At 45.0% G+C, this 17054-nt stretch overlaps 3 protein-coding genes across 9 annotated transcripts in view; 1 reads left to right on the top strand and 2 right to left on the bottom strand.

Moving 5' to 3' along the window:
- Positions 1-7077, bottom strand: part of LOC117221140 (uncharacterized) — a 112333-nt gene extending 105256 nt beyond the window's left edge. The window contains exon 1 of the mRNA XM_076524323.1: positions 6902-7077. The gene's annotated coding sequence lies outside the window, so the exon portion shown is untranslated. The remainder of the gene's footprint in view (positions 1-6901) is intronic.
- The window catches only part of FMRFaR (FMRFamide Receptor), a 37195-nt gene extending 20902 nt beyond the window's left edge, over positions 1-16293 (top strand). For 2 of the 6 annotated variants that reach the window (XM_076524341.1, XM_076524345.1), the window contains exons 2-5: positions 8639-8846; positions 10332-10600; positions 11253-11442; positions 13738-16293. In XM_076524341.1, the coding sequence (XP_076380456.1) occupies positions 8706-8846; positions 10332-10600; positions 11253-11442; positions 13738-14328 (1191 nt within the window). In that variant the 5' untranslated portion in view covers positions 8639-8705 and the 3' untranslated portion in view covers positions 14329-16293. Of the gene's footprint in view, positions 1-8638; positions 9455-10331; positions 10601-11252; positions 11443-13737 lie in introns of those variants that run through there. The other 4 variants (XM_076524340.1, XM_076524337.1, XM_076524339.1 and 1 more) reach the window with 4 other exon arrangements.
- Positions 16294-16468: 175 nt separating this feature from the next.
- On the bottom strand, positions 16469-17012 carry LOC117221189 (ATP synthase F(0) complex subunit k, mitochondrial). 2 transcript variants are annotated; one of them, XM_076524377.1, is made up of 3 exons: positions 16916-17012; positions 16747-16843; positions 16469-16632 (listed from the first exon to the last, which is right to left on the bottom strand). In XM_076524377.1, exons 2-3 carry the CDS (start codon positions 16828-16830, stop codon positions 16552-16554), a joined length of 165 nt encoding a protein of 54 aa, XP_076380492.1. In that variant the 5' UTR covers positions 16831-16843; positions 16916-17012; the 3' UTR covers positions 16469-16551. The 2 variants fall into 2 exon arrangements, with proteins under 2 accessions (XP_076380492.1, XP_033327831.2); XM_033471940.2 differs by having other exon boundaries at positions 16747-16952.
- Between the last annotated feature and the right edge of the window lie 42 nt (positions 17013-17054).

Here is a 17054-nt window from a genome sequence, read left to right on the forward strand (position 1 = left end):
CTATAAATAATCGCGGGACCTGCGACGCGTGGCGCACGGACGCATCAGAATAATAGCATCACCAGATAAATATTTATCCTCGAACGATGGCTTAATTCCCGCGGAACGGGGCGAGGGCCGGGGGGTTAATCGAATTTGATCGCGAAGTGCCGCGCCGCCTACGGGCATAATTCTCGTAGGCCATGAACGCGGCTACGTCGCCGTAACGATGATTAAGGCTAACGACTGGGCACGATGTTGCTCGTATTAGCGGTTTAATGAAAACGATTCGTTGCGTCGCCGAGATTCGATGCACAAAGCCGGCTCTCGGTGCCATTGTTGGCCCGGCTGCGCGGAACGCCGGCTCGTGCGAGGTCTCTGTCGTCCACGGGGCCCCCCGATTACGGGCCGTGCACAATGTTATCAGATTGCCACCGGTTCTGGCAACGTTCGGAAAGTTCGTTATCAGGGGGAGAAAGAGGCAGGCCGCGACAGCGTTTAAAGAGTTGGCACGGTAACCCCTGTGCAACAACGAGATCGATAATTTCAGCCGTGCCGGCTCGCCGGGCCCGTTATCATGATTAATGAACGAGTTATAATTACGGGAAGAAGGCTAATAAAGTCGTCGCGAGACGTCGTCGTCCTCGAATTATCATTAGCGAGGCTATTCTCGTGGCCCGGCCGTCCGGCATCCCCGATGTCGCGACCGTTCCCGCGAAATCCGTCGTCGGTCCAACTTCTCGGACCCGCGTATAACTTTGTTTCCGACGTCTTTCCCGCGATCGATGGTCGCGGACGCTGGTTCGCACGCGATTCTACCGGACGATCCCCAGATTCCCGTTGTTCCAAGTTTAATTAACCGCGGAACGTTCGTTGCGCAAACACTCCGGACAATCCCGACGCTGCAAAGGAGAGCTGGAAACGCGTTTATCGTCGCGCGGAATTCAATTTTTCAGACGTTAGCGGGAAAGCTTCCGCACGGATTTATTGGTAGGGTATTGGTATAATAAATAAATAATAATTTATTCATTTGGCCTTCGAGAGATTCCAAATTCCAAATATTGGCAATTGTAGATAATTATGTTTGCGGGGACGTCGCACTCAGGACGAAAGTCGGAAATTCAAGCGAAATATTTTATCCTGAGAATTTAGAAGGGATATATACATAACACTAATATATAACATTAATTCAAACCTGTTAGTTTACCTTAGAACTGCCTTCTGAATTCTTAGGATAAAATATTTCGCTTGAATTTCCGACTTTCGTCTTTAGTGTGACGTTCCCGCACACAATTATTTAAAATGGCCACTATTTTGGATCTTGAATCCTTTGAGGGGTTACCAATAAATCTGTGCAAAATCTTTTCCGCTAATTTTTTTCCGCTAATTTCCGCTAAAATCTTCCGAAAAGGTTTTGCACAGATTTATTGGTATATAATATATATAGGAGTATATATTATTATATAGAGAGATATAGAGAGATTAGTATATATATTAGGAAGAGGAGATACGATTATTCGATAAACTCGTTTATCATCGCCAGATTTCAATTCTTAATCTTATATTAATAGTCATTTCGATTTTTTTAATATTAATATACACGTTTGACTTCGTAATACTAAATCTGGCGCCGAAACGAATCCAACGACCCACTATATTATAACCTTAACCCTGTGACAACGCTAAAATATATTCTATCATAAACTTTTACGAATTATATGATATACAGCAATTTCTTCTAATCTCGAGCGACGACGAAAGCAACCGACTCTCCCCGATGCAGGACGCTAATCCCAACGAAAACGGCAACTGGATCGACTCGAATTCGACGGGCGATGATAACGAGATCGTATTCATCGGACGTTCCACTTTGCCTATACTCCCACGCGCCGCACTAATTATTGTTTATGCGGGTACTTTGCGCCGTGTTATAAATACGATCGATGTTACGCAACCGTTCGTTCGGTCAACGAATTGTTTCCTCGGCAGCCGCCTCCGTGTTTTCCATAAATACCAGACCTTGTGGACAGCTCATTAACACGAAAGCCTAGTAGTAGTCGGCGTACGTGTGATTTCTCTGATGATCCTTCGATCGGAAGGATCGCGCGTCTTCAACGAGAGAACTTCGGATCAACGGACTTCGGATCTGCAAACTCGTTCGTCGCGTCCGAAATTATTTCGAATGTATATTTAATTGATTCTCTTACACGTTTCACACTGAAAAGCCGCGTGTAAGTGAACACACGTACGTGAAAACAATGTTAATCGTTCTAATCTTTGTTCGATACTGTTTTCAATCATTTATTATTAAACTGCAGATTTTAAGCTTTTGAAAACGGTAAAAACATTCGAGCGTAAACGTAGCAATAAATCGCATAGGCGTAGGACTAGCGCAGGGAAATTCAGGGAAACCCGAAATTTGGCATTTCCGGGAGAAATGATTGTACACACATAGTCGTTCCGAGATCGGATTGCGGCGCGACTTCTCCGCGACCGTGGGGACGCGGATCAAATAATCGCGAGGAAGTTAGGAGACCGCGACAAGAGTTTGCGAATTACGCTTACCCTCGCGCGGTGCTTGCGTAAAACATGGAAACCCGCGGTCGACGGAGACTCCTATCCATTTTCGCCTACGTTTTCGGCAGCTTGATCTCCCGGCTTGCGGCGGCTAACTTCGCAATTGCAGTTTGCGTTCGCGCGAGTCGGCTCGTATCTTGCTTTACTTAACTCTTTGTTCGGGGAAATGCAAGCTGAATATCTACAATGGCGCTTGTAACTTTTCGCCGTTTGGTTCGCAATTGCCGGCAATTACCGAATCTGGTAAACTACCAGATGCTATTATTATTATTTATTTTATGCGGGTCGTAAACTTATTAGCGTTGACATAGGAACAAATTAAGTTGAACGAGGATCGTAGAGGGGAAACAAATGAAAGAGGAAGAAGTACACGAAAAGAGAAAGAAGAGAAACGTAGATCAAGTGCAGTTGTGAACAGCTTTTAACATTAAATTTACCAAGATCTGAAAGCGACTGACAAAAATTGCCTCGTAAGAATTACAAGATAGGGTTTGTTCAAATTTTACACAATTTTCATAATAATGTGCGCCTAAAGAAACAAAATATATTCGACAATTTTTAAGGGAAGCAGTTTTACGACTTCAATAAATTATGAAGTCGAAAATCTGAAACCGGTCGTTTGACCGACGGTGATAGGTTTAATGTTAACCAGTCAGCTGTTGTAATCTCTTTGAAAAGCGTATGTGTAGCTGTTATAATATAAAATTAACTTCCAACGAAATGATATTTTTTCTGACAAATTTAAGCGTCACCGCAAAATCAATTTTACACCGATTTTAATTAATGCTTTCTCCTTTCAACAAACGTACACGTTACGTTACATATTCTTTGATGTTTACAGGCTCCTTATTATGAAATTTGTAATGGAGGGTTGTATTAACCCTTTGCACTCGAAGCCATTTTAACTGTAAATCTAAATTAATTTTTCTGACTTATGATATTTTTTTTTGACAAACTTAAGCGTCACCGCAAAATCAATTTTACACCGATTTTAATTAATGCTTTCCCTTTTCAACAAACGTACACGTTACGTTACATATTCTTTGATGTTTACAGGCTTCTTATTATGAAATTTGTAATGGAGGGTTGTATTAACCCTTTGCACTCGAAGCCATTTTAACTGTAAATCTAAATTAATTTTTCTGACTTATAATATATTTCCATTTTATACGACAAAACGCATTTCATACATATGAAATCGAGTCCTTGGTGACTCGTACAACAGTTAGACTTTTGCCAACTTTTTTTTATGTCTAAGCTTTGATAATATAAAAATTATTTTGAAACGTAGTGTGACGATTTTTTTTAGTGGTGCCTCAGAGTCACCACTCGAGCGCAAAGGGTTAATAATATAACTCACACTTTGATAATAATGTACAAGTGTCCAAATACTTGTGCTCGATGGCGTACATAATGTACATACGTAAGATTCGCATCTCGGATAACGGAGGACCAATTCGACTAACCGAGACTCCGTTGCAGATGCCAAAGTATCTCGGATAAACACGGTGGTCTCGGATAACCGAGGTTCCACTGCAGTTTTATAGGAAGGTTAACGCTGCTCGATGGACCTCGGAAAGAAACACGAATCGAGCACACGATAAATTCCGAGAAAGATACGGCATTTCGCGCGGAGTCCCAAAGTTAATGGGCGATAACGATCGGCGAAGGAGAAAGTGTACGGGCCGGGAGAAATCGTTCGGTGAATCCGAACGAGCGGATCAGAGCGGTATCATCCGCGGGACAGTATCAAAACGGTCCGCGCGAAAACTGTATACCGCTCGGCGGCCGATTCGTGCTGACGCGGAGCCCCGTAAATCCCGGCGCGGAACTTTTCCTTGGCCGGCAGAGAATCCCGGAATATTGGCGGCCGCGTCGAAGTCAAAGTTCGAAGCGTGGCGCCCGGAATAAATCTGCGAAAAAAGGCTGGCACGTTTGTCGCGTGGGCGGCCGTACAAGCCGTCGTCGACTCGGCCGGCAAACTTTCCGAGCGAGCGGTTCGCGATCGATCTCGGAATCGAGGGTTTCCGTGACGCTTTGAAGGCCCCGGAGCTGCGAGAGGACCAGCCCGCGCGCGCTCGACCGCGCTTCGTTAACAACAATGGTCCCGCACCCAGCTGGCAAATTAGTTCCCCGAGTTCGTTTCTAGAGATGGCGCGGTCCTGCGCCGAAATCATATCGAAGCAGACATTTAAACGATTTACTTCTCCTAATAATTTATCGGAGACAGGAAGCGGGAAGTTCGCTGGAACGACAATTAACAGGAACACCTGCCCTCCGAGCGAAAGTTTAATTGGGGGACGTAAACGTTGCCGACAGAACTGGTTCCGCCGTTTCGCATGTAAATAGCGGGAAAACAAAATAGGACGGAACTCGAGTCGCTTGCTCGGATCTCGAACTTTTCTTTATCCCGAGAAACGGCCGTTCTACTCGGCGGATCCTTTTACAAGGGCCACCTGTTCCGCGGAACAAATCTGCGGTTTTTCTTCCTTTCAGTGGCATAAGTCACATTTTCTCTATTATTCTCTTCGTGTATTATTTCCCGTATTATTTCCTTTCGTTTCATCCGTTTCTCATTATTTAAATAACTCGATCACTTCATCTTCTGTTGTGTCTTTCTCTTTCTGTTGTGTCATCTATTTTTATTGTATCTTTTCTGTTTTCTTTGCTTTTTTGATACGCTACAATCCGGTGTTTCCAATGAAACTTTCATCACAAAAACTTTTTCGTGCTGAGATCTCTTCCTTTAGAAACCGAGCTTACAGTCTATGACCTACTTATCTTGCACGCAGTTCTGTTGCATTTCTTTCTTCTTCTGTAAATCTTGTTCTCCATCGTGACTCTATACACGTTCTTCAATATTGTGTACTAATGGATATTTGCCCGGATAACGATTAAATAGATAAACAATAAATTTGGCCGGTAAACGATACGCATGTTACAACTTTAGTAAACTTTGTAACTATTGGTAAACAATAATAGCACTCCTTGTTTCTCCCAACGAGGAAACTGAGATTTACGCCACTGTGATCCAAATTCACTTATACAGAGCCTTCCCAAAATTATTGTACAAGCGAGAAATGAGGGATTCCTGAGGTCATTTGAAGTAACTTTTTCCTTAGCGAAAAAGCAATCCGCGGCTTTGTTTACGATTTATTAACGAAAAAAGTGACAACAGTAATGTCTCCCTAATTGACGCTCAGATTGTGCACAAAAATGGACAATTTGGGAAGATGGATTATTCGAGCCTCGCAGCTCGTTTTTATAGTTGTTGACAATCGATAACCATAAAAAAGCGAGCCACAAGGCTCGAACGAAAGTTGCTATACTATTTTTCAAAATAATTGTAATAGTATCAGACTCGTTTACATCTAAAAGATTCTTAAAATTGCAAGTTTTGTACTTGCCAATAGGCTTTCATATGCATAAATCGCAATAAATCAAATAAAACAGAAACACTGTAGATCAGAAAATATGTTTAAAATATAATTAAAATAGCTTCGAGTGCAAAGAATTAAATCTAAACTTTGTTAATGTAAAAATGATCTTAGAACGTGATATAACAAATCTCAGTGGTGCCTCGGAGTCACCATTCGAGCGCAAAGGGTTAATAACTCGCAAACGAAGCCGCGGATTGCATTTTCGCCAAGGAAAGAGTTACTTCAAATGGCCTCAGGAACCCCACGTTTCCCGCTTGTACAATAATTTTTGGGCACTAAACAATACATGCGAATCTGCACCGGCTGATTTCGCATGAAAAAAAAAATTCCGACGGAAATGGGGAATAACAATTTTTTCGTTCGGAGCTTAGTGTCCGAGAAGGTCGAGTTCGAAAATTCGCTTCGTCCGCACATCACCGCCTAATTACACGGAACTAGTAAAAAATATTTATCGCCGTCGAACGAAAGCGTGATCCGCTTACGATCGTCCTCGCGCGGACGATAGCTCCGATCGAGGATTGTCGGCGACGTCGTCGGACGGAAATGTCGATGCAGTACCGTAAACTGCTAAAACGTATCGCGCGATCGATGTTCCGGCGCGAATTTAAGCGGAGTTTGACAGATTTCGCTGGAAAACAACGGCTCGCCGATGCGTGCATTCGGCGCGGCCGTAGAATCCCGGAGGCAGAAAACCACGTCCCTCCGCACATGTATGTATGTGGAAAATCAACCGTGCGGAAATTAGGAAAGGACGCAAATTGTAGGTCGGAGCGCGTGCCAATCAGCGCTCGATCGACTCGCTAAAACGCCTGGCGAGGCCGATCGCACGCCGCCCCCGTTCAATCGCGATATCGATGTGCCCGACTCGAAAACGAATCAAAGTCGCGCAAGGATTTTCGACTTACCGATGCCGAGTGGCCTGGCTCCGAACGATCACGTTCCCATCGGCGATAAACATGTTCGCGCGTTTCCTTGTTACACCGTGCACCCGACGCTCGCAATACTGTGGCCATCGACGACACCACGCGCGAACTACCGCAAAATCGCTGTCGCGGCCGTCATTCGCGGGCATTTCGGTTATTCCACGCTCGACTGTCTCTCTTTCTCTCTCTGTTTACAAAGTAAAGTCGAGGTGAACGTCTACGTCTTGTGCCTAATGATACCGGCATTGTGTACAATCGGATGAGGCCACCAAACTCACCGGCACCCTCTGTCGACGGCGCAATGACGATCCCCGTGTTGTCCTCTTGCGATCGGAATGCGTCCCTTTACCTCGGAATCCTTGCAGGCTGCAATGAAATCCTGCCTGCGACAGGAAAGTTAAATTAATATATGTCGTGTAATAACGGCGCAATAGACTCGCAATTTGTAGTGTAATATTCGGTCGCGCGAGAGTTCCCTTTGTCGAATTGTTTCGTCACAGGAGAGTGGCGTCATCGATGTGCGTTCGACGAAATAATTAGCACGTATTTGAAAATTAATTTCCACGCTAATTTCTGTCTAATTCCATTGAAATCCGCGAAAGATAATGGAGCTGAAAATAGTAATTGATGCCATGGAAAAACTTGTCTTCTCGATTTTAGTTCGGCTAAATAAAATACTTTAATTCGATGAAACATTTGATATCGTTGGACCGATTGACATAATGTTGATCCTTGCACTGTGGCATCGCGTCGGATGTTCAACGGAACCTGCCACACGTAGACGTTGTTCGCCTATTTTAAAACGGAATAAGATTTAATTATCCTAACCGCGGAATAGTTCAATTAAAAAGAATATAAAAAGAGAAATAAAAGAAATGAAAAATTGTCTTGAATTTGAAATTTACGTTTTGCTAAATTTTACAAAATATTTAGAACGCGAATTCCACGTTGCCCGCGACTCGAAGGTCAATTTGTCTGTTATCAATACTTGATCGCCAAAGTTAATGCGGACATACGATAAACATAAGTTTCCCCATTTCAAGGATATGTTAAGGACAAAAAAATTCGTAATTACTAAACCGTGGATCTTACGCATTTATGACAACAGTGGCCAGATCAAATACAAGATAACAAAAGCATTTGAACGATTCGAAAATATTATTGCACTAACGTCGAATTATAAGAATTACCACAGAAGAAAATAAATGTCTGCGCAGTTCCTGCATCTTGCAATTAACGAAAATAATTTTTAAATTGCATAGAGATCCGTGGCCTATTGATTCCTGTAGAAGCGAGAGAAATCGTAGACCAAAGTGTTAAAACGACGATAGCGTTTGTCCAGCATGCGTAAATTATTGTTTGGTCCTTCGTCCCGAACGAATCGTTCCAAGACCGGTTTTCTCGCCGGTAAAATATGAGCCGTTTATTTTGAAAGTGGCATAACTCACTTCTTTTTTCTTTTTTTAAATGAAAAGATACCGTTCAATTGTAATTAGTGTTACCATTAACTCGATTTTTCTGAAAAAGCGACTTATGCCACTTTCAAAATAAACGGCTCATATTATGACCGTTGTTTCGCCGTACATCCTCGGGACGTAGAATCCGGCTGGATCCGTTAATTAACTCGGCCGAAACCGCCTTAGTCAGCCGCCGTATCGTTACGGACAGCTTAGGCTTGGATGGCTCGCCTCCAATATCTCATTCTCTTTTTGATTACAGTTTCCCGGGGAGAAGCCGGAGCAGCGAGGCCCCGTGGGAATTACCGCGGAATCACGACACGTTGCAGATGTACATACGGGAAGACTGCGAGCTGGAACTTCCATCGAGATTGGACAAATTGAAATTGACTCGGCGACGCTTGGGGGTGGAGGAGGAGGAGGAGGCCAGCGAGAGAGGCGGCGGAGACCGAGATTACGGATCCGAGGCGGTGAGATCCTCGTCATGGTGCCGAGATCGTCGGCGCTCGGCTCTCGCAAGGTCGAAAGGTAGTGAGAGCCGAATCGCGGGACGCGATTTGCGAGATTCCATTCGATCGGCGATTCGCGAATTGTCCGGGACACGGTTCTACGGCGAATAGACTGCTCCCCAGGATCGAGGACAGAGACCGATCGAGGATCGAATGGGGATCGCTTTGGAAAATGCGGGGTAACGTGAGATCGAACGGTCGATAGATAGTGGCGAGAAGTGGAAGCTGATGACGAGACGGGCGAAGAAGCGCGACGAAAGTAGCCGGAAACGATGGAGACGAGCTACGAAGCGTTCACCGACAGCTACTACGATGTCGGACTGTCCTCGACTCATCTGCCGATCGATCGGGCCAGCACGGAGACGCCGCTCGAATGCAAACAGGAGATCGACGCGACCGGGCTGTTCGACTTCATCATCGCCGGCGTGCTGGTCAACGTGATCGGCCTGTTCGGCATATTCGGGAACGCGATCTCGATGATCATCCTCTCGAGGCCGCAGATGAAGTCGTCGATCAACTACCTGCTGATCGGCCTAGCCAGATGCGACACGATCCTGATCGTGATCGCGGTGAGTCCGCTTCCATCGTAGTCGTCTCCGTTTTATTCCGCGAACGGTCTCGGGGGGGACTCCTCGGGGCGGCTAACGATTTACGCGAGCACTACCGGCGCCGGAAGAGCGCCTTAAAAGGGTTGGCCGTAGTGGCGCCATAAATTCCGGGAGCCTAAGAAGGAGAATGAAAGAATACAGAAATCGATGCCCGCGTCTAAACGTTCCAACCCCGGCGAGTTTACAAGCGGCGACGACCAACGTCCCGGAATTTATCGCGCCGAGCCTCGAAGGATTTGTACATCTCCCGCTCGGAATTAACGTCGGATACGCGCGCCGTCGAAATTCGACTGCTGGTTTTATGCACTTTGCGACCGAAACGAACGGGAATGTCGTTTCCACCTTACCAATGTCGCTTACGAAAGAGACAGACAGAGAGAGAGAGAGAGAGAGAGAGAGAGAGGGAGACTTTTCTGTTCGGCTCCCTATTTCGCGCAAAGATCCACGAACCGCTCGTGATTTGTGCGCGCCAGTTCGCTCGGACTTTCTCAAACGGTTTCCTCGATAAACTTCGGATCGCCGAGATCAACGTCGCCGTTGCGGATTTGCAAGATCCCGATAAAAGTGGCTCGAGAGTAACGGCGGAGTAAGAGAGCTGTTTGCCCGCGGAAAATATCCTACGCCGTCGCGTTACGTAAACCTAAGCAGTCTCATCGCCAAATGAACTTCTCGAGGTCGATGCAGAGATCCCCGGGGGTGTTCGACGCGTCGTGCACGATTTCCAGCTGCTTCGGGAAAATCGGGGCTGTCGCGTCCGGGTCTTGTCCCGAACACCTGTGCTTTCCGCTCTGGACGCGTGACCTTTGCGAGCGTTGAATTTCGAAACTTTCGGTTCCAGGTGTTGATCTACGGGCTGCCGGCGATCTACGCGTACACCGGGCTGCTGTTCGACTACAAGTTCATCGTTTATCCGAAGATCGTTCGGTTCCTGTACCCTCTGTCCTGCATGGCGCAGATTGCGACGGTGTACCTGACGTTAACGGTGACCCTGGAGAGATACATCGCGGTCTGTCATCCCCTGAAAGCGAGGTCCTTCTGCACGTACGGCCGGGCTCAGCTGGCTGTGCTGGTTATCGTGATATTTTCCTTCGTTTATAATCTACCGAAGTTAGTGGTCCCTCTGATGTACATTCGGTGGCTCTGATTAATATTCGGACGCCCTTTTAAAAACGCAATACAGTAATGTCTCTCTAATTGACGCTCGGATTGTCTACAAAAATGGACAATTTGGGAAGAGCAGATACGATTATTCGAGCCTTGCAGCTCGTTTGTACAATTGTTGACAATCGATAACCATAAAAAACAAGCCACAAGGCTCAAATAACCGTATCTCCTCATCCCAAATTGTCCATTTCTGTGGACAACGTGAGCGTCAATTAGAGAGACATTACTGTAACTTCTTTTAGGATTGGGCTAATAAACGACTTGAATTTTTTGTATACGAGCACCAGTCCACTAGACCATAACTAGAATTCTTTTCTTTAAATTTTGCTGAGATAAGAAAATTAAAAAACGTGAGCTTTTTATTTTCCTTTGTTATTCTAAGCAATAGCAACATTTTAAAAATAAAAAGGGTATTCTAGTTATGGTCTAGTAGACTGGTCCCTCTGTAATTTAAAACAAAATTCAAGTCGTTCAGTCGAGTTCTAAAACTGTCATTGCGTTTTAAAAGGTATTAATCGTAGTCACTGTATACGTCCGCTTCCCGGCGACCTCGCAATTCGAGAACATGCTTGAACATTGTCCGCGTTGCTCGTAGATTCTGGGAGATAGACTTCTACACGGAGGTCCACTGGAAGTACAACGTGACGGTGTTGTGTGTGTACCCGGCGGAGCTCAGGAACAACGACCTGTACGTTACCCTCTACGTCCACTGGATGTACTTCTTCATTTGCTACCTGTTTCCGTTCCTCGCTCTGGTCATCTTCAACGCGGCCATCTATAAGCGGGTGAGCAACTCCAGCCCTTGACCTGGCGTAGAGCAAACTCGGGTTCTCGCATTCAGTCGTCACTAAAACTAATACCGTTTGGCCAATTTGACCAAATGAAATTTGAACAGGCAGCGTCGAGGTTCTGGTTCAATTAATAAGAAAGCTCAATGGATTAAAACGAACGCAATGGAACAGGCAAGCATTTTTGTTCGTGGAGCGCAATTACTCGCATCGCTATTGATGCTAATTTTGGAAGATTGATCGTGCAATTATGTATGATTCGAGGGTGAATAGATTGTTGAAAATGAAGGATCTCGAATATTGTGATCCAGCAAACAAGATAGTTACCCGAGTTTACCCTATTATCTCGTGCTACTTTCCCGAACCATTCGAGATGTTTCAATTTCGTCGTACAACAATACGCGCGCCCTTATAGGTAACCCAGTTTCGTGATGTCCATAATTTCGGCGGGAATGACTCACCGAAACGTGTCGTACGATTCTATTCTAACGAGCACTCGCATTACCATTCCCACGGCGATCGACCGAAGCAAAATTGTAGAAACGCTCGCCGATACGCGAACGATGCTCGCGCGAACCGACACATGCGGGTTTCGCTTTTTCTGCCCGATAAACCGTTCGATGCAAGGCGAACGGCTAGCATCGCGCACGACTCGATGGCGCAAACTTTATCGCGGAGCTCTCTTCCTGCGTTCCCGTGGGTACGCGTTCTCGACGAGCGGCGACGAGGCAGAGGAGGCCGGTCGGAAAACTACAGTTTCCGCAAAACGTTGCGGTCTCGTTCGCGTGCCAAATTCACGGGCACGTAGGTAATTCACACATGTCGCAGCTGGCACCGCGAACGCGGCGAAACTCGTGACCGATTTTCGGTCGTGCCTCTTTTTCTATCGCTGTGAATCGCACGCGACCGGTGCTCGCTGAAACACGCCAAGCTCGTCTCATTTGGCGCGCAGATTTGTCGAGTCGATCGCTTCTTGTTGCGTCTACGGCAATCCCCGTTATTGCGATCGCAGGTAAATTAGACAGGAGAAATTATGCGCGCTTAGGCGACGCGACGACACCAATTTCCCAAATGGCGTCTTGCCAGATAAATCATGCCGCGCGTTCCCACCCGGGGCCGCGTATAAGAAATTTCGCGTCCAGACGAAAAACAATTCCCCCCGGGAAGGCCAGCCGTGGCGCAAGTTAGGCGAACGATTTCCAGCCACCCGATCCGCCATATTTACGCTCGTAACTCCGCCGACGGAATGGCGCGCCGCAGCGGCGCGTATCTTCCGAAGCATACATCACGCATACGAAGATCGTTTTACGAGTCGGCAAATTTCATATTCTCAAGGCGAGAATCCCGTATTTGTTGCGCGTTCATCGTCTCCCGAATGTGTACAGTCTCTCACTCCCTTTACGACTCCGGGATGAAGGGACCGAAGGGTTGGGGAGGGAGGTAGACGGCGGTGTCGTGATCCCAACAAGACAACTTTTACGCTTACTTCAATTTCATACAGTTTTATCCGAAACGAAAGTGTAAAATCGATAGGCGCCCTGTGCTCCCGATGGAATCGCGTTGCGCCGGGGCTGGATGAAATAGGAAATTTCGCGGATCTCGTGAGAAACGAGAGTCGCTCCCCGCATAAACCGTTCGCGAGGGGCGGCAGTGGTAAAACGCAGAGGCGAACGAGTATAAGGGTGGCAATAAAGATACAGCCCCGCCTGGGAGCACTCGCGGGCTCGTGGCTCCTGGCGCACGCCTTTTTCGTCGAGTTTGTCACGCTCGCCCAAAGTAATGCCCGGATCACCCGATAATCCTAGAAAGTGCTGGGAATAAACGCCTCCGTGCCAACACACGGTCGCCATTTTTCACTTTCCGCTTCGACCGAGGCACCATTAATTATCTTCCGCGGTCCTCGTGTCGGTCCTCCTTGCTTCTTCATCGTGTACACTTTGCGTCCCGCGAGTAAACGATCCGCAATCGCCTGCAATTTAATCATTCATCGGGATAGATGTAATTTACAACTCCTGGCGAAAAGTATTCGAGCGTCATTCAAAATGCAATAACCGTTTTAAAGCTGGACTAGATGACGCGAGTGTGTTGAAAGTATTTTAGTCATTTGACATAGTGACTGTAACTGAATTAAATTACTGTAATTAAAAGAAAATTCAATACCTTTTGCCAGGGGTAACAGTATCATGTTTCCTTCGACTTGAATATATCGTAGTCTTGTACTTGGTAAGAGGTCGAGGCAACCGCGGAGACTAATGTAATAGAGAATAATTCACCGGAGGATTTGTGTTGCAGGTGAGAAAGGCGAACAGAGATCTGCAACAGCTGTCCCGACACCAGAGGCGGGAGATCGGGCTGGCGACCATGCTGCTCTGCGTGGTGATCGTATTCCTAATCTGCAACATCCTGCCGCTCGCCTCGAACATCCACGAGACCTTCCTGCACGACCCGCCGCTCTGGTTAGTGCAAACGGGCAACCTGCTCGTCACGATCAACAGCAGCATCAATTTCATCATCTACGTGATCTTCGGCAGGAAGTTCAAGAGGATATTCCTGAAGCTGTTCTGCAGTCCGAAGCTGTTCGGTCCCGGAAGAGACAGCCCGGAGTTTCAGACGTACGACGAGTCGATCGTCACCAACATGACCAACATAGAGCTCCGGAACTCGATCAGGCACTATCATCTGAACCGGTCGAGCACCATCAGCAGGAACAACAACGTTTCGAACGGCAGCACCAGGCAGAGCTTGAAGGCGTCGGGGAGACCGGGAAGCCCGGGTCCCTGCGTCTATTATCCTGCCAGGAGCCCCGTCAGGAGTCCCAGCCAAATGTCGAGGACCTCCAGCAACCATAACGGATGGAGCAAAAAGGACGACTCGGTCCTGTAGCGAAGTAAATACTTCGGCTTCCGGGTGCGAGATACTGCCGTGAGAGGTCCGGATTGCTTGTGATCGATCGGCTCTCGGCGAAAGGATCCAGGATCTTGTGCTCGAGCGTACTGGGATCTAAGCTCGGTTTTCAGTTTCTTTTCGTCCGTCGTTCGTGTCCTCGCACTTTCTCCTATCCTTAGCGTAAACGTAACGCTCGATTGTAGATGCTTGTCATTCGACGATCAATCGAACTCGCGAACTGCGATGCATTTCGGTATGCAACGCGCGACTGCTTTATCGTGTGTATATATTGTATACAAGGCATTTCGGCGTGATAAATATGTAAATGGACGTGTTTCTGTGAGTGTCGGGTCATCGGTCAAACTCGAAAACTGTGTCGCCCCGAAATATTCGCGACTCTTCTCGCATGGTTTGTCGGTACGCTGAAAAATAAAGCATCGGGCGCGATGATGAATGTTTATCGTGGACGGGCACGGGTCGTTTGTAATTGTAAGTAGGACAATATGACAAACTGCGTGTATGTAAAAACGTGACGAAAAAGCATTGCAATGCGCCACGCGCATCAGCGAACTGTAAATACAACTATATACGGACTCATTGACTTTTGTGTATCACAGATTTTCATATGTTCGATAATTGTTCCCGATGCACCGGCAATCACGCTCGTGACATCGTGATACCTTATTTCCCAAAGAACATAATTACAGAAAGATTATACGACCAACAGATTCAGAGCTTTTCGTTGTTCTCGCAAGAACTTTCAAAGATGACGGGTTTCTTGTCTCCGAAGAAAAACGCAAACGCGAATACAGTATTATTAAGTCTCACCGGCACTTACGATGAACAAACCGGCAACAATAATTGTACAATTGATTTAAAGCATATGCAAGAAAACTACCAGTGTGAACGTCTTTACTATACAGAGGCTTGCGAAAGCGTGTGCACGCAGTAACAATTTTTGCTATCCTACAGAAGAGTCGTCGAAAGTATATGATATTAATTAAAATTGCCGATCAACAGAACTCGATGATCAGACATTTTAATTTACAAAATTTTATTTGAACATATTGTAAATTGAGTGAAGTTTGTCGTCGTGTGCGAACACTTTTGCGGGTCAATTGTATTTCTGTACATCGTATCGCATCTTTAATTATTCCGATATATTAAGGTGTACTAGACAGATGGAAGAGGGAAGATATTTATTTTTGTTACAACACACTATTCTGCACTAATAAATAAAGACGTACTACATTTGATTCGTAGTTTCTTGAGATGTAACGTCGTTAGGAAAACCTGCGCGTATCCTGATTCTTCTGGATCTACACCTTAGCATTTCAGAATTACATACAAACGTGTACCTGAGACCATTTACTAATTACTATGTATATTGTATCATTATATGTATATAAGTACGTAGATCTCTTAGATTCTTTCCACATTTCTCTCTCTCGTAAACGGGATCTTCGGATTATCAACTCATTTAAGAATTACTGTTCCATCGAATTCATAGAAATTTTATTTGCAAGTAAACGTTATTCGAGACGTACAGACGCAAAACTCACATGTAAATATCGAGGTACAAAATAATCCGCTGTAATATTTCTTTAAGCGATTCTTTTAATAGATCTAAAGAAATCATGTTTCTATTTGACGAGGATCACGAAATTTCAAATTAAATAGAGGGAAAAAAAACGCTCTTGTAACTATACGACGAAAATATTACATGAACTAAACTTATACACGTAATAGTCTAGTCACAAAATTTCTATCAAGCTATTATTGTATTGGAAATCTTTGTGATTATGTATGTATATATACATGTATATGTCTAACCAATAAGAATGACATCAACGTATATTATAAATAAAGTGAATCACTTATACAATTGTCTGCGATTAATATTGATCGCTATACCCAACGTCTTAAATATCATTGACAAAATAAATTTTACATTACCTATAACACATTGACTACTACTTCCTATCATTGCATAAGTCTCGCACGCAGTTGACAGAGAAGAATAATAGTTTAAGCAATAAGCTATAACGTATAGATAAATTCTTGGGACCGTCTAGGCTGTTCATCCATAGACAGTTTACAAAAATAAATCAGCGAATTGGAAAAACTAATAATCCAGTACTTGTCCATTCTTCTTTTATTACATTCAGGTCATAGTTACAGTATAGAAATTATTACGTAATATATCTATGAGGTTACATCCTACTTCGCGGCAGCCTTCTTTGGTTTTAAGTAAATGTAAAGAACCACCAAAGCAAGTCCGGCGTACGTGGCTTTAGCAACCTATAAAAGTGAATAGTATTTTTAAGACATTTTCAAATATTGCGACACAATGTAACTTCAAAATCAAATTGACAAACGTTGCGAATAGTCGCAAAACGTTGAGGTTATACTGACATTTGCTCGACCACGATCAGTGATACTGTTGAAGTGTTTCGATAATCCGGTTAGCTTTGGTTCGTCTGAACTTTCGCCTGCCATTCTGTCTGTTTCACTAAAATTTTGAAGAATATGAATTTAAATTTAGAGTGTAGAAGGAAACAAGACTGTCAACTATCAGACGTACTTTAAACACAATTCGATGAACAATGTTGGACAATGCGCACTTCGGTTTTTACGTCGACGAAGTTACAGCTAACTTTCACCAGATGGAGCTATCTGTATCCAATAGCGCATACATACGAAACTCAATTTAGTTTTAATTA

This window comes from Megalopta genalis, chromosome 1, assembly GCF_051020955.1.
Source record: "Megalopta genalis isolate 19385.01 chromosome 1, iyMegGena1_principal, whole genome shotgun sequence".
Classification (NCBI taxonomy): domain Eukaryota; kingdom Metazoa; phylum Arthropoda; class Insecta; order Hymenoptera; family Halictidae; genus Megalopta; species Megalopta genalis.

Coding starts and splice junctions, on each gene's coding strand:
- LOC117221189 (XM_076524377.1), bottom strand. CDS start 16,830: ATGGCAGGCGAAAGTTCAGACGAACCAAAGCTAACCGGATTATCGAAA. Junction 16,633..16,746: donor CTGATCGTGGTCGAGCAAAT/GTCAGTATAACC, acceptor TCACTTTTATAG/GTTGCTAAAGCCACGTACGC.